The 23,202-nt window shown below is 41.7% G+C and overlaps 1 protein-coding gene across 5 annotated transcripts in view; it reads right to left on the bottom strand.

Annotated features, from left to right (window-relative positions):
- PDE4B (phosphodiesterase 4B) overlaps positions 1-23,202 on the bottom strand; it is a 555,855-nt gene that overhangs the window by 369,366 nt on the left and 163,287 nt on the right. The window contains exon 1 of one of the 5 annotated variants that reach the window (XM_080658073.1): positions 3,923-4,651. The exons of the other annotated variants lie outside the window; for them this stretch is intronic. Coding sequence (XP_080514199.1) covers positions 3,923-4,158 — 236 coding nt within the window. The 5' untranslated portion in view covers positions 4,159-4,651. Of the gene's footprint in view, positions 1-3,922; positions 4,652-23,202 lie in introns of those variants that run through there. 5 annotated transcript variants of the gene reach the window in all.

Here is a 23,202-nt window from a genome sequence, read left to right as displayed (position 1 = left end):
AGCACTGCGGACGGGGTGCCCACTAAGTGGGACACAGGCCCGCCACCACCCTGGAGCGACAGCCCAGCAAATCGCAGCCAATGCTACCAAGACCCCATGGCACAAAATGCGGCCCACAGCCCAGCCCAGCCCTGAACCAGTCGCTGTGGGTGCCAGGTAATGATATCACGTAGCAACGCCCAGCTTCCTCTCTCTAGCGATGGCTAGCCTCCTTGCAGTTTCTTCAGCCCAAGAACATGGCTTGCTTTATAGCCAGATGAAAACATTTCACACTTTAACCAAATGTCTGTGAAGCATTTTCCTGTGCCTCATCTCATTTGATCCTCACAGAAGTCCTGGAGTAGGTAGATAGGAGACTTGGTGGAATCCTATTTTCTTTCCATTAGCCAAAAAACAGAGATTTAGCAAGTTTAGAAACTTGACCCGACGGAAAAGAAGCAAGAAATGGTGGACCTTGAAAATGACTTCAGGTTTTCTCACTGCACAGAACATAGTCAAAGACTGCTGCAGTTAAATATTTTATCCTTTGTTCTCCCTGAATGATCTACAATAATAATCTGCTTCATGTTGATATTTACTGCAGTGTTCCTGACAATTACCTGAAAGAGAAGTTGGGGTGCTTCACTGGGCTGGAAAAAGGTTAGCTAAATCAGAAAGCAGGTCTAATTAAGCAAGTTTATTATATATATAAAAGGCTAAGTTGATTTATGCATGTGCGATACATATAAAGCTCTCATTGGCGCCAATCGCACGCATGTGTTTTGATCTTTCATTGTTGATCATGAATTTGGTTGACACTTCTATTATAAAGAAAGGGTGAATAGCGATATTAAAATATTTCTTCTAATTAATTTCCTTTCAATAGCAATATTAAAATATTTCTTCTAATTAATTTCCTTTCAATGTGCACAAATTTGTGCACCACACCAGGCCACTAGTATATTATATGTAGGTTGACCATAAGGAAGAATTTTCCAATACCTGGACTGTGAAGTAGTGAGAATGTATATTGAGTGAGTTGATAGAATTATTTTCTCCAGAGTGTTAAAAATGGGGCAGATTTCCATATGTCGAAGATGGAGCAATTGTGGTCCTGCCCCAGGATAAAGAAAGCAATGAGATAATCACCCAAATTCCTTCCAGATTTAGGATTGTGTAAATATTCTGATTAGTGACAGCACATTGAATATCTACCTTTTTTCCCCAGATATTTTCTAAATAACTCCAGAGTAGGTATTTCACAAGTGTTTTTTAAAAATCTTCTGCCATTGGCTCACACTTCACAATGTAGGTTTTCAAAACCAGAACTACATGTTCATCTGACCAAAATATGAAATCTACAAATAACTAAAGATAAAATATTGTCCAGAGGGTTTAGAAATAAACTGTATCCTCTGAATTGTTTAGCTTCATCATGAAAATTACTTTAATTTCAATGCTGGAATCAAAACAATCCAATCTTCTTAAAAGAAGCCTACTGTCTACTGTAAAGTAATAACATGTTTTTAGAGACTTCTAAGTGCATATCTTGGAATTTCTAACTTAAATGCATGGTTTGGAAAATACCAATCGTTGATCGTGAAAGGATGGTTACATTTCATCATGACAATGAGGCAAAAATAAAGTACTTATGATTTTATTTCCTCATGTAACTATACCATATGATGCTAAAAAAAAAAAGCACATACTTTTTAAGATTAGTTAGAAAGTCATTTAAATATATGATATATGTATATTTTCCATAAAGAAATATGGAATATTTCATGAAAATAAAATTTAAAAATATTAAACATACACTCACATAAAACAATAGAAATAAACATAAGTATAGACACAATCAGGAGCTGAAGACAAACCGTGATACAGCTTTACTAAGAAACATAAGAAGGGGAGTACCTGAATTAGAAGGAGAAAAAGGGTGAAAATGAATAATAGTCACAACTGAAGTTATAAAGTATGTGTAATGATGAATGTATTCTTTAACCCTACATTATATTACATTGTACCAGTCATGTGTTTTATTTTTTAGCAATTTGTAGAAAATTTTATTTTAACTTAACTAGAAGATCATTTTAATTGCAATAAGTTACCTCAGATAGTTTTTAGTTGTTCTTTTTTGTTACTTGCTGTAAGAAAATTTGTATAATGCATGAGTAAAACTACTCTTTAATCATTTTAAAATTGGGAATTTTTTTTGGAAAGAAAAATACAATATTTATAGCTCTATGTTCCTAGAACATAAAAAATGTATTCTAAATAAAAGAAAGGTCAAATTATTATCTTCAGGAACTCTACAATAAAAAAAATATAACCAAGATTTTATGAAGATTTTCCATTACCTGAAAATTAGCTTACTCAAATTAAATGTCCTTCTGATCAAAATAATGGCTTAATATTAATCCAAGTAGTAAAAAATATGAGTTTATTAACTATGGTATATGCATTTCATCCTTGTTTTTTTTTATTTATGAGAACTAATTAACAAACCCATATACCTTCTCCTATTCAGTTATACTACTTAGCAGATTATATAGAAATACACATGCACTAAGGGTGGGGTATACCATTAGAGAGAGGACCTTTTTAAATCAGTACATACTTATATATAAATCTTCTCTTCATACAAATGTTACCATTGGTAGATTTTTAAAAACTCATCATGTGTATTCTATAAGTCTGAGATTATGATTAAATAAGATTTAATCCATCAAAAAGATGACCAAAGCTCTTCAATAAAGCAATTACATGAACAACAGTCCATTGTTAGAAAACAAAAACAACCATATCATGTTTAGCTAGGTAAAGTATGTTTTGGCTAAACATGTGGTGGCCATGAAAAGTAAGCTTCATATTTCTAGGGGTAACTTGAATTTACCAATGCACTGTGTACTAGATTAGACAACAGAATTCAAGTAAATATTAATTTCAAAAACCAGATATGCTCAGTTTATAATGTGAGTTGGCAATCTAGTACGCAATCACAAAATTGTTGTGTTAGAATTACCATTAAGAGGTACTAGCTCCATTCATTGCTATGGTCCCTATTAAATAAAAACTATAGGGGTACAGATACCCAATTTTGAAGGGTATTTTCAACTGAATGAAAATATATTTTTCAAAGAAATCTGAAATGGCATAACTTTTATAATTAAAGTTTAATTTCTATTGTGATTTTTCTTAATTTCATTATTATAGACGTTTAAGGAAGCTAGCCTATTGTTCAGGGCAATTTTTACAGAACTGTTCTTGAATTTATTTAATTGGCATTTCCAAGTAAATTGCAAATTTATTTATTATTATCAAAAATTTAAGTAACTTTTTTACAAGAGGATCTTAAAGATAGCATTTTTTAATCACAAAGAAAATTAACTAACTGTAATTTCAGAAGTGGGAACTTAATTTTCCCTTTCCTGAAGTGGAGTAATGATAAAGTCAATAAAGCTAAAACCCACTACAAACACTGCAATACAATAAAATAACTTTTACTTCAGACATTGTCTTCAGAAATAAATTAGAACCAAGATCAAAACATTTATCTTGTACCAAAAATATACTACTCAAATTATCATCAACAGTAACCACAAAACATACAAAAAAGTCACCCATCACCTCAATGGAGATAGGACAAAAAACTGAGTGTTTCTGTTTAACTCCTTCAATTCTCAGTTTACCTGGAATTAGCTAGGCATTTTTATAAGCAGTAATTCCAAAGACTCCCCACAGTCAGAGGCTTCTTTTATCTGGAAACAGCACAATGATCATATAACACACAGTGCACTACGTATTCCTCAGCTGACCCACTCTCCATTCATTTCACACTTGTGATCTGTATTATAAACAAAATTCAAATGTTCTATACGTTTCTAAATCACTGCTTACTAATGAAAAGCACTAGTGTAGACAGTTCCAAATCGCATCTTACCATGTATGAGCCACAGTGAAGCGACGCCGCTGCCGAATGCTTTTATTCACCAGCAACTTTCTGAAAAAGCATGGTGAGTTCCTGGGTGAACTGCGTGGAGAAATTTTAGGAGATGTAGGTCTGTTTCCCGTTGGTCTCGGAAGCTCAAGTTCTAAGTGCATCTGCTCCTTGAAAGTCTTGATGCAAACCTCAGGTTCAGAAGCAGTAAGTTCCTTGGAAGAATTTTTTGCTGTCATGTCTTATGTGGAGCGCTAGCTTTCACCATCCAAAACAAAAACCTCAAACATAGCAGAGACACAGCTGCAGGTAAGGAGGCTGGTAAGTCTGCAAACTATTTCCAGTTTAATTTTGGAAGCCGAGGCTCCAATGTATGAACTGCTCAGAGCAAGAGCAGCATACTCGAAGAATGGCAAGTCAGGCTGTCACAAGGAGCTTTATCAGCCAGGCTTTGCCTCTGAAAATGCGCCAAAGTGCTTCCTATGTCAGTAGCCTCCTTGTGGATGAGGTTTGTCTGCAAGCTACACACTGACACTCACTGAATTCATTCAGTTGAATATATCAACTAATGAAATATTCATAAGGCTTTCTGATAAATCCTTTGCATGTATATTTTAAAAAATCTTATCAAACAAGCTGCATTCACCAACAGACAATAAGCAAAACCTAGCCGCCTGGTCACTTGTTTTGTTCTCACAAAGAGCAGAACCAGAGCCCGTCAGCCTGTGTGGTGTTTAAAGTCTTCATTCAGAATTATCTTGCTCCGCAAATGCACACAACAGTAACTCCACCTACCAAATGCTTATTGGCCCAGGATTATTTAAACAACTGCACTCTGTTTCCCCCTGAACAACACTCTCCATTGCTCAGATTTTCACAAAATTTGTGAAGCTACTGTCCTCACCAGAGTGAAAACATTAAATCAGGGATTGTCGGAAAGCCTAGCTAAAACAGCCCCCCAGATTCCACTGCTGAATGAAAGAGCTGATTTGCTGAATTTTTTTCCCCTCCCTTCTCCAGAAGATCCAAGACAGCATCAATATAAAAAGTGTCAGCTAACAGGAAAGCACTGGATTTGGTTCATTCCCCTGAGGAATTTAAAGTTAATCTTTATTCCAATAAACATTACCCTCATTCTTCTGTTTAAGCTCATTGTTCATGGGTTGCCCACAGCAGCCTCTCTGTTACATACAAAATCACTTCTGAAAGCCAAAGCTTCCCAGAATGGAAATGGAGGTAATAACTCCCAGTTCAAGTGCAGAGTCCAAGGTCAAGAAGTACCCGTACGCTTGTGCGTGTGCAAGTAGATGTACAAACACTGTCTGTAGATGGGTATATTTACTTGCAATTGTGTGTGGTTGTGTATTTTGTTCACAAAGATATGCAAATGAGATACACGGGCAGGAGAGTCCCCAAAATGCCTCAAGTTCTAAAGCAGATCACTGTATCCTGAATTTGCAACCTCTATACTTTGAAAGGCATGAGGAAGTAAAAAGAACACTGTGGTGCTCAAAGTGTATGGGTGTTGTGAAAAGACTGCACTGGCAATGACTGCCACCAGGGCCAGCCTCATCTCACACAGATTTGAAAAAGCAGAACTAGGGCTGGGCAGCAAGAGTGATAGGTAAGGATTCACAGTAAGACTTCAGTGAAAAGGGGAGACATTTGTTTTTTTCCTCTAAGGTGTGAGGACTTCCACCTTAATAAAGTCGTTCATGTATGTCATATACTATGGCTGAATAGCTAACGGGCTGGATAAGAGCATACCCAACCTATAGGAAAATAGAAACCCCCACACCAGCCCTTGGGGAAAGTGATCCTATACAATAAAAGGCTAATATGCAAATAGACAGAATAGCAAACAACCAGAACAACCAAACAACCAGTTGATATGACATGCGCTGACCACCACGGGGTGTGTGCGGGACATGGCGGGTGTTGACTGCGGCGGGATGGTAGAGCAGGTGAGCGAGGGTGCCAGACCAAGGCGGGGCGCCAGTCACTGTCCTCGGGGCAAGCCCCTGGTGGTTACTGAAAATTCTTTGCTCCTGTGCACCACAGTCCCATCTGGTGCTTGCACCTGCTGCGGGCACTGGCCCCACTCACACCCGCAGCCAGTGCCGCCACTCACACCTGCAGTCAGTGCCCGGCACCAGTCCTGATCACTTGGTGCCATCAACAGGTACGAGCAGTGGCTGCCAGCTCTGATTGTCCCTGAGGGCTTCTCCACCACCCCATGCTCCTGAGGGGTGATCAGGGCAGCAGCCGCTGCTTGCACCTGCTGACAGTGCTGGCCCTGCTTGCACCCGCTGCTGGCTCTTTCAATTGCTCCGTGCCATCAGCAGGTGTGAGCGGAGGCAGTGCCGTCAGTGAATGGGAACAGCAGTGATGGGAGCGGGGCTGCCAGCAGACAGGGGACTGGGGGCCGCGGAGGGAGGAGCCAGGAGGGGGCACAGAGGATGAGCCGAGACCTGTCCCTGTGCCTAATGCAGCCTCACAGCCCACAGTTCCTTTCAAGATGCACAAATTCATGCACTGAGCTCCTAGTTCCAACATAATAGGAAGGATATGACCTCTTAGTTTACAGGTGGTACCTTGAAGAAATATTGATGTTTTAATAATACATTAAAATACAATATCAGGAACAAATGCACAGTTATAGAATTTTATAGTTCAAGTGAATCACCTTGTTCAGCTCATTTCAAAGACAAAAGCACAGATGTAGAGAAGTTCAGTGACTTGTCCAAAGTTATATTTGTATCTGATTTTAGAGCTAAAGCAAGAACCCAGGCTTTCTAACTCCCAGTTGAGTACTTTTATTATATGATAAAAAGAGGTAAAATAGTCATTGTGTGCAACTAGGCCCCAAGACATGTTCTTTATATATTTGAAGATATTTTAACTGTCCTATTTAAGAATAGATTGTTAGCCCAGCAGGTATGGATCAGTGGTTGAGCATCGACCCATGAACCAGGAGGTCATAATTAAGTTCCCAGTCAGGGCACATGCCTGGGTTGCTGGCTCAATCTAGAGTGTGGGGCATACAGGAGGAAGACAATCTATTGATGATTCTTTCTCATAATTGATATTTCTATCCCTCTCCTTCTCCCTTCCTCTCTTTGAAATCAATAAAAAATATGTGTATATGTAAATATACACACATATATATAAATACACACACACACACACACACACACACACACACACACACACTAGAGGTCCAGTGCACGAAATCCGTGCACTGGCGGGGGTGGGGGGTGTCCCTCAGCCCAGTCTGCACCCTCTGCAATCTGGGACACCTCAGGGGTTGTCTGACTACCGGCAGTCAGACATCCCTCTTACAATACGGGACTGCTGGCTCCCAACTGCTCGCCTGCATGCCAGCCTGATCACCCCCTAACCACTCCCCTGCCAGCCCAATCACCCCCAACTGCCCTCCCCTGCCAGCCTGGTCACCCCTAACTGCCCTCCCCTGCTGGCCTGGTTACCCCCAACTTCCCTCTCCTGCAGGCCTGGTTGCCCACAACTGCCCTCCCCTGTAGGCCTGGTCCCCCCCAACTGCCCTCCCCTGACAGCCTGGTTGCCCCAACTGCCCTCCCCTGCTGGCCTGGTCATCCCTAACTGCCCTCTCCTGCTGGCCTGATTGCCCACAACTACCCTCCCCTGCCGGCCATCTTGTGGCGACCATCTTTGATCACATGGGGCAGCCATCTTGTGTGAGGGTGTAAGGGTCAATTTGCATATTGCCTCTTTATTATATAGAATTATATAGGATATGTGTGTGTATATATACATATATATATTATTTAAAAAGAATAGGTTGTTAGTAATATAATATGGTTAATGCTGTCTATTATTTTCTGAATTATGAAATCAAAGTTAGGCCTTTCCTCCAACGATAATGTGATTTAAAGCTGGGACATGAGAATATGTGTATCCTGCTGATATTCACAGTGATTTAAAAAAAATGGCAATTGGAAGTCACTAAGGTATATTTCATATTCACTCTTTAAGGCTGCCAAAATAAAGTAAGCATTTAAGAATTTTTTCCTACTCAAATTATGGCAAATTTCACAACCCAGATATAGCTATATCTAAACTGGGGTTCAGATAAGGAAATGTTGACATAAACTTACTTAAAGTAGCAGCATAATGGTGCAATTATAATTACTTTCCAATTCTTATCATCAATTTATGTGACATTATGACATTTCACATTACTCTTTTCACTTTTTCTACTATGACAGACAATGTCCCAGTTAAAGAAATTTTGAAAATAATCCTAAGAAATAAAATTCTCAAAAATATGTAAAGTCTGTTAACTCTTCCTACTCTAGATCACATTTAGGAATACTCAAGACAATTGAAATCCGAAACTTAAAAGGTAATCAGACTACTTTAAAGTCTGAATAAGTTATCTCTGAGAGGAGGAAATTCATGTGTACAGGTAAATGCATGAAAATTTGTTTCTAGAATCAAAAGAAAAACTAGACTCTGCTAAATATTGAAATCAAAGATGAATCTTGACAGTAGAAAATAGGAGATGGTATCTAAGAAAAAGTAAACAAAATCACAGTAAAACTAGATAAATTCCTTCTTTGTTTTAGTCAAGAATACAGTGTTTTGAGAGAGATAATCAGGAGAACAGTAGGAAAAGCCAAGAAGAAAATAGAGTTTGTGTGCCCTTCTGAGTGCTCAGGAAGGTGCTAAAGAATCAACGTGAAAACCTTCCAATACACATGTAAAGCTTAACTCTTAACGCCACCAAGGGAGAAATAAGTAATTCTGATCCAGTTTATTAGTGTGCAGATAGTTGCCTTTTTCACCTTTAATATGAAATTCCTAGTATCCACATCCATCTAAGCAATAAGAATTAAAAATTTACCATAATAAAATATAATTAAAGGATTTGAGTATAGTTATATGATCAATAACAATCAATAAGGAATCATTCATATGTACTATGGACAAATTGATAATTTTTTTTATTTTTCATCAAATTTAAATGGAAAGCAAATTAAGTGCAACCAAAAAAAATGATAAGCTTAGCCAAAACCGGTTTGGCTCAGTGGAAAGAGCGTCAGCCTGCGGACTGAAGGGTCCCAGGTTCAATTCCGGTCAAGGGCACGTACCTTGGTTGCGGGCATATCCCCAGTGGGAGGTGTGCAGGAGGCAGCTGATCGATGGCTTCTCTCTCATCGATGTTTCTAACTCTATCTCTCTCCCTTCCTCTCTGTAAAATATCAATAAAATATATTTTAAAAAAATGGTAAGCTTATACTGCAAGTATAACATTGTCATTTTTTTTAAAGGTAATAGCTGTGCAATCAAATTATTTTAAATAAACAGTTACATTATTTTTCATTCAATACCTTTCAAACATTAGAAGTTAACCTATAATAAATTTTCTTGGAACTGAGCAATTTTTAACTAATTGTCATTATGAAACTACTAGGGGCCCAGTGCACGAAATTCGTGCACTGGGGGTGGGGGGTCCCTCAGCCCAACCTGCCCCCTCTCACATACTGGGAGCCCTCAGGGGATGTCCTACTGACGGCTTAGGCCCACACCCCATGGGGAGCGCGCCTAAGCCGCAATCTGGCCTCCCTTTGTGGGAGGTGACCGGGCTGATCAGGGGAAGGCACCAGCCCCATCACCCTGCTGCTGCAGCCACTGCCAGTCACCACAGCCACCAAGGTGTTTTCATCAACACCAACTCCATGAAAAAATGACAACTTTCTTTAGGCATTTTCAAGATGTGTCTTTCATAGGATATGACATTTCTTTCTTTCTTTTTTTTTTTTTTTATCCTCACCTGAGGATATGTTCCCACTGATTTTTAGAGAGTGTGGAAGAGAAAGGGAAACCAGAGAGAAACATCAAAGTGAGAGGAACACTTTGATTGGTTGCCTCCTGCATGAGCCCTGACCTGGGCCCCAGCCAGGGAGGAACCTGCAACCTAGGTACATTGCCCTTGATCAGAATTGAACCCGGTCGCTGCAGTCGGCAGGCCGAGGCATTATCCACTGAGCCAAACTGTCTAGGGCAGGATATGACATTTCTTAGCCCTCCAGCAGTGGACCTTCGTTTTTTTCTCCAGAAGTGTGGTGGAAAAACCCTAGATGACCTTTTCGGATTCTTATCACCCAAGTTACTAAGAATATTACCAGTGGCGTACAGGAAGCTTAGCCAATGAGCAGTCAGAAAAGGTGTTTCCTCTGTAGTTCACACCAATCCCCGCCTGGGCCCTGCCCAGGCCTAAAGCCTCTGACTGAGGCTTTAGGCCTGGGCAGGGGACCTCCCCAGCTCCCTCCAATCGCTGGCTCTGCCCCTGCCCCCTTGGCTCTGATCGCAGGCTTGGCCCTTCCCAGGAGCCCCCTGGCTCAGGCCCTTCCCAGGCTGCTCAGGGCCCACGCGGGGCTTACTTCAGAGTGACCTGGGTGCCAGGATGTTCCCAGGACCCAGGTGCTGGGCGCCTATGTATGTAAATTAACTGCCATATTTGTTGGGTTAATTTGCATACTCACTCTGATTGGATATGGGCGTAGTGGAGGTATGGTCAATTTACATGTTTGTCTATTATTAGGTAAGATAGTAAGAACTGCAGTTTCTGTAAATACAAAGCTAGACATTTGAGAAGACAGTTTATTCAGAAGCTTCTTTTTAAAGAAGAATAGATTTAGGACTCAATATTAACAAAATAAATTAGTTGTTTATATCTATATTTATTTCACTATCCAGCTCTCTTTTTCTAAACAACACACCATTTGAGCACAGCCATTAGACCAGGGGTGGGCAAACTTTTTGACTCGAGGGCCACAATGGGTTCTTAAACTGGACCGGATGGCCGGAATAAAAGCATGGATGGAGTGTTTGTGTGAACTAATATAAATTCAAAGTAAAGGAGTGGAGGGGAGAGCAAGAGAACCCTCCGCTCTTTCGGCTCCGCAGGCTGGATAGAACAGCCGAACAGGCCGGATCCGGCCCGCAGGCCGTAGTTTGCCCACGGCTGCATTAGACTCTATTTAATTAAAAATACACAAGCTCTTCTTTTAGTCAGACAAAGGAATAAGTGAATACAGATCACCACAAAAACAACAGCCTCTTTGAACAGAATTCCTGCTCACCATAGATAGTAACTTCTACCAATTTCTCAATTTCAGTTTGAAGAAATGGAATTAGAAGTGTATTCTAATATGACTGAAGAAATATAACATTCAACTGAATTGAAATAGTTGTCTAGCCATCTTGGGAAAAAATAATTAACTGACCATTCTTAAGAATTAAGGGATTATGGAGAAGTGGTTTACATTTATTGCATAACTACTTGTGCCAGTTATTGTTGTAAACATTTTAATTAGTTCATTTGGTCCTTATTGTAAATATATCAGACAAGTGCTGTTGAAACCCTTGTTGGATCCCCCATGGTACTCAACTATGATGTCCATTAGGGCTGGGCTGAGTCTTGTTCATTTCTAAAATATGGAACAGACTCTGGCATAGTATAGATACTCAGTAAATATTTGTAGACTGAATGCACATTATTTTGCCCATTCTTAGATGAGAAAATTAAGACATAAAACTGTATAGCTTCTAAGGAATCAATCTTATATCAAGTTTTTTTTTTTTTTTAATATTTTTATTATTGACTAGAGGCCTGGTGCACGAAATTCATGCACGGGGGTTGTGTCCCTCAGCCCAGCCTGCACCCTCTTCAATCTGGGACCCCTCAGCAGGCATACTGGGATTGGGCCTAAACGGGTAGTAGGATATCCCTCTCACAATCCAGAACTGCTGGCTCCCAACTGCTCACCTGCTTGCTTTCCTGATTGCCCCTAACCGCTTCTGCTTGCCAGCCTGATCACCCCTAACTACACCCCACACCCCTGCCAGCCTAATTGATACCTAACTGCTCCCTTGCCAGTCTGTTTACCCCTAACTGCCCTCCCCTGCAGGCCTGGTCACCCCTAACTGCCCTCCCCTGCAGGCTTGATCATCCCCAAATGCCTTCCATTGCAGGCCTGGTCCCTCCCAAATGCCCTCTCCTGCTGACCTGATCGCCCACAACTGCCCTCCCTTGTAGGCCTGGTCCCTCCCAACTGCCCTCCCCTGCTGGCCATCTTGTGGTGGCCATCTTGTGTACCCATGGGGGCAGCCATCGTAGACCACATGGGAGCAGCCATCTTGTGTGTTGGAGTGATGGTCAATTTACATATTACTCTTTTATTAGATAGGATAGAGGCCTGGTACATGGGTGGGGGCCAGCTGGTTTGCCCTGAAGGGTGTCCCAGATCAGGGTGGGGGTTCCTTTGGGGCATGGGGTAGCCTGTGCGAGGGGCCTGTGGTGGATTGTAGGCCGGCCACACCCCCCGGCAACCCAAGCGGAGGCCCTAGGATCTGGGATTTATTTATCTTCTACAATTGAAACTTTGTAGCCTTGAGTGGAGGCCTAGGCCAGCCAGGGTGTGTGGAAAGCTTGGCTTCCTCCATTACCAGGGAAACCCAAGCCTCCTGCTCACTCCATGGCCACAGCCATCTTAGTTGGGTTAATTTGCATACTCACTCCTGATTGGCTGGTGGGCGTGGCTTGTGGGTGTAGCGTAATGATGGTTAATTTGCATATTACTCTTTTATTAGTTAGGATTTCAGAGAGGAAGGGAGAGGGAGAGAGAGAGAGAAACATCAATGATGACAAAGAATCACTGATCTGAGCCTCCTGCATGCCCCTCACTAGGGATCAAGCCTGCAAATCTGGAATGTGCCCTGACTGGGAATCGAACTGTGACCTCCTGGTTCATAATTCAATGCTCAAACACTGAGTCATGCCAGCTGTTCTACACCAAACTTTTTATAACATTAGACTAGAGGCATGGTGCATGAAATTTGTGCAGGGGGGCAGGGGGAGTCCCTCAGCCTGGCCTGCACCCTCTCCAATCTGGTACTGGTGGCTCCTAACCGCTTGCCTGCCTGCCTGCCTGATTGCCCCTAACTGCCTCTGCCTGCTGGCCTGATCGCCCCTAACTGCCCTCCCCTGCCTGCCTGATCGCCCCTAACCACCTCTGCCTCAGCCCCTGCCACCATGGCTTTGTCCATAAGGACATCTGGAAGATGTCCAGTCTAATTAGCATATTACCCTTTTATTAGTATAGATACTTAATGAGAGAGAAGAGAGAATGCATGCTCACAGAGTGGTCAGATCATGTCATTGAAACTATATATTCACAAGTAGTGAATGTCCTTGAGTCTGAAATTATCTATTATGTTATTTTCATAAGAAGATATGAATATCAGCCACATGATATTATTTTATTACTCATCAATTGTAAAATGGTATTCCAGAAAGATCATTTTTAACCTGTGCCACCTAGCAATGTCACCTGAATCCTAAGTGGAAGGTTGAAAGCTTATGCCCAAGATGCTTAAGTATGGTATCATAGGTTCTTAATACATGGTCCTATTCTAGAAAGAAAAGCCTTCCAGTGACTCCTCATTATACTCAGAGTAAAAGTCTACACCATGGCCTAGAAAGCCATCTAACTTTTCTCCATTCTCATCTCTGTATCTCTTTGACTTCACCTCCTCTACTCTCCCACTTGCTCTTTCTGCTCCAGCCTCACTGGCCTCATTTTTGTTGATTGAACATGTCATGAAAGTTTCTTCGTCCCCAAGATACATCTATGCCTGGCTTGTCCCCTCATCTCTTTTCAGAGTTTGCCCAAATATATGAAGCCTTCCCTAATCACCATATTTAAATGAAAATCCCCATGCTGCATTATTTTTCTTCATAGTACTTATAAACATATGTATTAATTATTGTCTGGTTTATTATCATTTATTACCTCTAGAATTTAAGTTCCATGTGGGCAAGAACTTTATTTTATTCAATCTTATCATCGCAATTCCCAGAATTGTACTTGCTATATAGGAGGGGGTAGTTTTTCAAGGTGGGGATTTTTGCATCTATGTTCATCAGGGATATAGGCCTGTAATTTTCTTTTCTTGTGGCATCCACATCTGGTTTTGGTAACAGTGTAATTCTGGCCTCATAAAATGGGATTGGAAGAGTTCCCTCTTCTTCTGTTTTTTGTTTGTTTGGTTGGTTTTGTTTTTTTTTTAAGAGTTTGAGAAAGATTAGTATAGTGGGTAATTAAATAAGTATTTGTTGAATAAATAAGTGGATGATCTTCTAAATGCAGACTAAGATAAAGGACCAGGACATCAGATTGAAATAGGACAAGCCTCAAATTAGAGCAAGATCTGTAGCAACATTAAGCAGTAAACCTTTTACAATTTTATGTATCATTTTATGTAGTTTTCACTGCCTGAAGTGTTGCATCTCCATTTTCTTTGCCAAGAATACTATGTCTCATCCATCAAGGCTAAATTCAAACGAGAACTCTTCAGTGAAATCTTCCCCAGCTTCTATAGGCAGAGTCAGCTGTTTGATACCATCTGTACTCCACCAGCCCTGAACTAATCTCTCAGAATGATTCGTCATATATCACAGTACATACTTTCTTGTGTGTCCTGAACTAACCTGCAAGCTCTCCAAGGATTAAACTATTTTATTCATCTTTATGTCCCCAGAATCTGATATTGCATCCTAATTAATTTTTATTTATTGAAAAAATAAATAGAAAATTAATATAGTGCCCCAAATCATGTTCTCCTATTAGCCCTGGATTTTTCTTACTGTCTGGAGAGCTAGTCCAGTTAATACTCTAATCTCTTTTTTTAAAATATATTTTATTGATTTTTTACAAAGAGGAAGGGAGAGGAATAGAGAGTTAGAAACATCAATGAGAGAGAAACATTGATCAACTGCCTCTTGCACATCTCCTATTGGGGATGTGCCAGCAACCAAGGTACATGCCCTTGACCGGAATCGAACCTGGGACCTTTCAGTCCACAGGCCGACACTCTATCCACTGAGCCAAACCAGTTAGGGTTATTCTAATGTCTTGTACTTAAATTTACAAAAGATCCCTAAATGAGCTTCTTAAATCATTGCTATGCTTGCCATTTTAACTAGCATGTCTTTGTTCTTTTAAAATATTATTATTATTATCATCATCATTATTACTAGAGGCCTGGTGCATGAAATTAGTGCAAGGTGTGGTGGGGGGGGGTCCCCTTAGCCCAGCCTGCACCCTCTCCAATCTGGGCCTAAACCAGCAGTCAGACATCCCTCTCACAATCCTGAACCGCTGGCTCCTAATCTCTCACCAGCTGGCCTGCCTGGTTGCCCCTAACTGCCCCCCCCTGCCAGCCTGATCGCCACTCACTGCCTCCCCTGCTGGCCTGGTCACCCCTAACTGCCCCCCGCTGCCAGCCAGGTCACCCCTAACTGCCCCCCACTGTTGGTCAGGTCACCCCCAACTGACCCCTCCCTGCTGACCTGGTCACCCCTTACTGCCCCCCGCTGCTGACCTGGTTACCCCCAACTATCCTCCCTGCTGGCCTAGTTGCCCCTCACTGCCCCCCCTGCCAACCTAATATCCTCCAACTGATCCCCCTACCGGCCTGGTCACCCCCAACTGCACCCCCCCCCCCGCCAGCCTGGTCACCCCTAACTGCCCCCCCATTGGCCTGGTTGCCTCTTACTGCCCCCTGCTGGCCTGGTCACCCCCAACTGCCCCCCTTTGTCGGCCTAGTCGCACCTAACTGGCCCCCCCTGGCCAGCCTGGTCACACTCAACTGCCCCCCCCCCCCCGCCGGCCTGGTCACCCCTCATAGCCCCTCCACCAGCCTGGTCGCTCCACACAGCCTGCTGTTCAGTCGTTTGGTCGTCCCTCACTAACCCCCCTGCCGGCTTGGTCACAGGCAGCCATCTTGTGAGGGTGTGAGGGTTAATTTGCATATCACCTCTTTATTATATAGGATTATTTATTCACATCCTCAATGCAGTACAGAAGCACAGTGCAGCAATCTCTATACATTGGGTGGTGTACACGTAGGATAGCCTTGCTTGGTCCTCTTCTTACAGCGCTTTCTGGCTTTGGCAGGGTAATTAGGTGCTTCTTTCACAAGACATATTCTGTGAAGACATATTGCACAGACAAAAATACTAAGGAAGCTCTTTGTTTCCTAGATCATTGTTAACATCAAGATATATTATCAGGGATGATTCAGACTCCTAAATGCAAGAAAAGATACCGTTCATATGGTAGGTATTTTAAAATCTGCATTAAAAAAGGGCACTCCAGTTCCCAAAGATAATACTAACTTGTCAGCAAATTACCTAAAAGGATGATTTCAAATGAATAGGCTATTAGGGACATATATGTTAAAAACAAAGGCACATTTGGGAAAACCTCTTTCTCTAAAATCAGCTTGTATCTTTTTATTATTTCCTACAATGTCAGCAGTCTTCTGTGAAATATGTAAGAAAAAATGATATAGTATTAATCTACAGTTAAAAATTTTAATGTAAATAATTATCTGTGTAAAAACAATTAACTATGATACCAGAGAGATCATAGAAAGAACATAGCACATATGAAAATTAAACCAAATTCACTCCATTGGTCTTAAAAAGAGGACAATATTCAGAAATTCATTTTATGTTTAAGTATATATTTGCAAGCTAGTTTACAGAAACAATACTTTCTTAAATTAATATCTGAATACTATGAGTTTAAAAACAGTACAGAATAAACATTAATATGGAAAATGCTTCTAAAATACCAGCTTAGATCAAGATTGACTAACTTAATTTCAAGATTTGTTTGTTTGTTTATTACACATTCTGTTAATTTCTGTTCATATGAGAAATTTAAAAAAATCAATAACTTAATGATGGATTTTTAATTTATAATGAAAAAAATAGAATTTTATCTATCAAGACTGGCTATGAAGTTCTAGTATTAAGAAGTAACTCAAGCCCTAGCTTGTTTGGCTCAGTGGATAGAGCATTGGCCTGTGGACTGAAGGGTTCTGGGTTCGATTCCAGTCAAGGGCACATGACGGGGTTGTGGGCTCGATCCCCATTGGAGGGTGGTGTACAGGAGGCAGCCAATCAATGATTCTCTCTTATCATTGATGTTTCTGACTCTCTCTCCCTCTCCTATCCTCTCTGAAAGCAATAAAAAAAATATTTTTAAAAAAGAAGTAACTCAAATTTAATTTCATATAAATGTTTCATACCACCAAAACAGTGCAATATTAGCTTATGTAAAATCCAAGACTGAAGACATATTATAGGCAAGCACGCTAAGATTTGTAGCAAAGACTTTTAAATAGAATGTATATTTTTGTAAAGCATTCTTAGTTGCTTTTTTGTCTGTATTGTTTTATTTTTAAATTTATCATATAAGATTGACATTTTTGGTGCAGTTTTCTATGAAATTTAACACATGTGGATTCCTGTAAAAACTACCACAAATAGGATATGGAGCAGTTCTGTCACACCTCTCCCCCACCTGCCCCAAACTGTCTTGGGCTTTACCTCTCTAGTCATATTCTCCTCCTACTCCTAATCCATAGCAAGCTTTATCTATGCTCCATCACTATAGTTTTATAATTTCAATAATGTCATATATATGGAATCACACAGTACTTAACTTTTTGAGACCAGCTTCTTTCACTCAGCATGTTTTTCTTTTTTTTGGGGGGGGGGGGAGGGGTCCTTAAGTTATATTTTATTTATGTGTATGTGTGTGTGTGTGTGTATATCATACATATATATATATATATATATATATATATATATATATATCCTATATAATAAAGAGGTAATATGCAAATTGACCATTACTCCCTCACACAAGATGGCTGCCCCCATGCTTTCTTTCCATTGATATCTGCTAGTCCTATTCAAATATTACAACCACTGCTTTTTTTAAATATATTCATAAGCTACCTAGTTATTCAATCATGTGCTGCATGTAGAACACTTATTCAATTAAAAGTACAGAAATACAAACCCTAAGTCGGGTGGGGAACCTTTTTTCTGCCAAGAGCCATTTGGATATTTATAATATAATTCATAGGCCAAACAAAATTATCAACTTAAAAATTAGTCAAATATTTAATTAACTCATGCCTAATGCCTTCGTAGGGCCAGACCAAATGATTTCATGGGCCTTATATGGCCTGCAGGCTGGACATTTCCCACCCCTGCCCTAAGTAGTCCATACAACAAAACTAAATAGAAACAAATCAGAGTCCAAATTTCCTAAGAATATTTTTTTAATTATTGGAAAATGTCATATTAATTATTATTTGAACTAAATCTAAAATTTCAAACATTCTTTTCAGTAAACAAGAAAAAAAAAAGGAAGAGATAGGAAGAACAAGAAGATATGCACACACATGCATGAGAGAAATAGAATTGTCCCAAATTGATTAATTATTTTTAGGAAATATTTCCCTTGTTTATAAAGCAAAATTTTATTATTATGTAGCTAACATAATGTCTTAACAGAATCAAATATAAGGTTAATATTCTTGTTCATATGAAAGAGTGAAGTAAATACATATTTTTGAAATAAGTAAATTTTTCAAATATTTTCCAAACTAAATTTATTTAAACAGGTTTAAAATTTATTTAAATTACCATTTAAATAATTACAGTGAAATTTGGGGTTAGATGAAGTAGTTAAGATTTTGATGTGCAGAGGTTTCCTCTTAATAAAATCCCACACATATATCCTTTGGAATATATAACTTTGGCTTTTGAACATTTGTTTGTCATTAAAGAGGTAATATCTGAAAATTAGTAATTTAGAAAAATTAAAACCATTGGTAATACTAATAAAAAAAGAGGTAATATACAAATTGACCATCACACCCTCACACAAGATGGCCGCCCCCATGTGGTCACAAGATGGCCAGCAGGGGAGGGCAGTTGTGGGCGATCAGGCCAGCAGGGGAGGGCAGTTAGGGGAGACCAAGCTGGCAGGGGAGGGCAGTTAGGGGCGACCAAGCCAGCAGGGGAGGGCAGTTGGGGGCGACCAGGCCTGCAGGGGCAGGCAGTTGGGAGCGACTGGGCTGGCAGGGGAGCAGTTAGGTGTCAATCAGGCCGGCAGGGGAGTAGTTAGGGGGCTATCAGGCTGGCAGGAAGAGTGGTTAGGGGCAATCAGGCAGTCAGGCAGGTGAGTGGTTAGGAGCCAGCAGTCCCAGATTGTGAGAGGGATGTCTGACTGCAGGCAGTCAGATATTCCCCAAGGGGTCCCAGATTAGAGAAGGTGCAGGCTGGGCTGAGGGACACACCCTCCCATGCACAAATTTCGTGCACTGGGCCTCTACAAAAAAAAAAAAATATATATATATACATATATATATATATATATATATATATATATATATTCCAAATTATTACCATTGAACATTTATTTTTTTATTTTTCATTATTATTTTATTTTTTCATTTTCTAAAATTTATTGGGATGACATTGGTTAATAAAATTATATAGTTTTCAAGTATACATTTCTATGAAACATGTCCTTCATATTTCATTGTATTCCCACCACCCAAAGTCAAGTCATCTTCTGTCACCATATATCTGAACCCCTTTATCCTTTACTACTCCCTATCCCTTTCCCTCTGGTAACTACCACGCTGTTTTCTGTGTCTATGTGTTTTTATTTGTTTTTCTTGTTTGTTCATTTGTTGCTTTCAGTTTTATATGCCACATATGAGTGAAGTCATATGGTTCTTAACTTTTTCTCTCTTATTTTGCTTAGCATGATATTCTCAAGGTCCATCCATGTTGTTGCAAATGGCAGTATTTCATCTTTTCTTATGGTTCAGTAGAATTCCATTGATTCTTCCAATCCATAAACACAAAATACCTTTCCATTTCATTGTCTCTTTTTCAATCTCTTTTCATAATGCTTTGTAGTTTTCAGTATATAGGTCCTTCACATCCTTTGTTAAATTTATTACTAGGTATTTTATTCTTGGTTGCAATTGCAAAGGAAATTTTTTTTCATTTCTTTTTCTGAAATTTCATTGTTAGTATATAAGAATGTAATGGATTTTTGTACATTGATTTTTGTATCCTTTAACTGTACTGTATTTGTTTATGGTTTCTAATAGAATTTTGGTGGAGTCTTAGAGTTTTCTATATAAAGAATCATGTTACAAACAAACAAAGAGGACATCTGTGATACTTTCAATAATAAAGATAAATTTTGGAAAAAGAATCAGTGTCATTTTTACTACTATATTTCCAATTTGAATGCCTTTTATTTCTTTGTCTTGCCTGATTGCTCTGGCTAGGACTTCCAGTACTATCCTATCTAATAAAAAAGTAATATGCAAATTTACCGTACCTCCTCTACACCCACAAGCCACGCCCACCAGGCACGCCCACCAGCCAATCAGGAGGGAATATGCAAATAAACACAACCAAGATGGCTGCAGCCACAGAGACCAGGAGGGAGGCTTGGGTTTCCCCGGCAATGGAGGAAGCCAAGCTTCCCACCTGCCCTTGCCGGCCCAGGCCTCCACTCAATGCTACAAAGTTTCAATTATATAAGATAAATCCCAACAGAAATGGCGGCAGCCAGAGAGCTGGGGAGAGCAGGAGGCTAGGGTTGCCCGTGGCGATGGAGGAAGCCAAGCTTCTGCAGCCCTGGCCTGCTTTGGCCTCCGCTTAAGGCTACAAAGTTTCAGTTATAGAAGATACATAAATCCCAACAAAAATGGCTGCTGCCACAGAGCGAGCAGAAGGCTTGGCTCCACTCCAGGTTACAAAGTTTCAATTGTACAAGATAAGTAAATCCCAGATCCCAGGGCCTCTGCTTGGGTTGCCGGGGAACGTGGCCGGCCTGCAAACTACCACAGGCCCCTCGCCCAGGCCACCCCACGCCCCAAGGGAACCCCCACCCTGATCCTGGACACCCTTCAGGGCAAACCACCTGGCCCCCACCCATGCACCAGGCCTCTATCCTATCTAATAAAAGAGTAATATGCAGACTGACCATCACTCCAACACACAAGATGGCTGCCCCCATGTGGTCAAAGATCCTGCCCCATGTGGACATAAGATGGTCACCACAAGATGGCCAGCAGGAGAGGACAGTTGGGAGTGATCAGGCCAGCAGGGGAGGGCAGTTGGGATGGACCAGGCCTACAAGGGAGGGCAGTTGGGGGCGATCAAGCCTGCAGGAGAGGGCAGTTAGTGGTGACCCGGCTGGCAGAGGAGGGAAGTTGGGGGTGACTGGGTCTGCAGGGAAGGGCAGTTGGGGGGGACTCAGGCCTGCAGGGGAGGGCAGTTGGGGGTGACCAGGCCTGCAGGGGAAGGCAGTTAGGGGCAAACAGGCTGGCAGGGAAGCAGTTAGGCATCAATCAGGCTGGCAGGGGAGTGGTTAGGGGGTGATCAGGCTGTCAGGCAGAAGCGGTTAGGGGCAATCTGGAAGGCAGGCAGGCGAGCAGTTGGGAGCCAGCAGTCCTGGATTGTGAGAGGGATGTCTAACTGCCCGTTTAGGTCTGATCCCGGTGGGATCGGGCCTAAACGGGCAGTTGGACATCCCTCATGGGGTCCCAGATTGGAGAGGGTGCAGGCTGGGCTGAGGGACACGCCCCCCCATGCACAAATTTCGTGCACTGGGCCTCTAGTCCTATATAATAAAAGGCTAATATGCAAATAAACCCAACGGTTTATTTGGAACAACTGGAACAACTGAACACCAAACAACCGGTCACTATGACATGTACTGACCACCAGGGGTGTGCATGGAACATGGTGGGGGTCAGCTGTGGCGGGATGGTGTAGCAGTTGAGCAGGCATGCCAGAACAAGGCAAGGCACTGGTCGCTGTCATCGGGGTGGGCCTCTGGTGGTTACTGAAAATTCTTTGCTCCCACATGCCATGGTCCTGCCCAGTGCTTGCACCTGCTGCCAGCACCAGCCTTGCTCACACCCGCTGCCAGTGTCGGAGCCGCCACTCACACCCACTGCCAGTGCTGGCCCTGCTCACACCCACTGCCAGCGCTGGCCCTGCTTGCACCGGCTGCTGGTGCCCAGTGCCAGTCCCAAACGTTCGGCACTGTCAGTGGGTGCGAACGGTGGCTGGTGGTCCCAATTGCCCTTCAAGGGTTCTCCTCTTCCCCCTGCTCCTGAGGGGTAATCAGGGCCAGCAGTCACCTCTCATACCCGTTTCCAGTGATGGCCCCCCTCACACCTGCTGCTGGCGCCAGAACTGCCGCTCCCACCACTGCCAGCACCAGCCCTGCTCACACCTGCAGTTGGTGCTGGAGCCACCGTTTGCACCCGCTGCTGGCACCCGGCACTGGTCCCAATTGCTCAGCTCTTTCATCGGGTGCGAGCAGCAGCTGCCAGCCCTGATCGCTCCTGAGGGCTTCTGTACTTCCCCCTGCACCTGAGGGGCGATCAGGGCAGCAGCCACTGCTCGAACCCACTGACGGTGCCAGCCCCACTCACACCCACTGCTGGTGCCAGCCCCAATCGCTCTACACCATCAGCGGGTATGAGCGGGGCTAGCACCATCAGCACATGGTAGAGGCTGCAGCGGGAGCAGGACTGCCAGCAGAGAGGGGACTGGGGCCTGCTGCAGGAGGGGCCGGGTGGGGGCGCAGAGGATGGGCCGAGACCCACCCAAGGCCCACTGCAACCTCCGGGCCCACAGTTCCTTTTAAGGTGCACGAATTCGTGCACTGGTCCCCTAGTATTGAATAAGAGTGGTGAGAGTGGACATCCTTGTCTTGTCCCTGATCTTAGAGAAAATGCTTTCAGTTTTTCACCATTGAATATGATATTAACTGATGGTTTGTCATATATGGCCTTTATTATGTGGAGATTCCTTCCTTCACAGCCATTTTAATGAGTGTTTTCATTATAAATGGATGTTGTATCTTATCAAATGCTTTTTCTGCATCTATTCATAAGGTCATATGATTTTTATCATTTATTTTGTCAGTGAGGGTGTATTACATTGATTCATTTGTGTATTTTGAATCATCCTTATGTCCCTGAAATGAGCCCCACTTGATTGTGATGTGCTTTTTAACGTATTTTTGTATTTGACTTGCTAGCATTTTATTTTGTGGGGTTTTTTTTTTTTGCATCTGTATTCATGAGAGATATTTGTCTATTGTTTTCTTTTTTGTGTGTTATCCTTGCCAGTTTTGGTATCAAGGTTATGTTGGCCTCATAAAATGTGTTAGGCAGTATTGTCTCTTCAATTTTTTAGAAGAGTTTGAGAAGGATAGATATCAAATCTTCTTTGAATGTTTGATAGAATCACTAGTGAAGCCATGTGACAAAATAGCTTTTAAGATAACAAAGGTAACTAGAGACAAAGATGAACATTTCAT

Source organism: Plecotus auritus, assembly GCF_963455305.1.
Source record: "Plecotus auritus genome assembly, chromosome: 2".
NCBI lineage: Eukaryota > Metazoa > Chordata > Mammalia > Chiroptera > Vespertilionidae > Plecotus > Plecotus auritus.
This window is presented reverse-complemented; position numbering and strand designations above follow the sequence as displayed.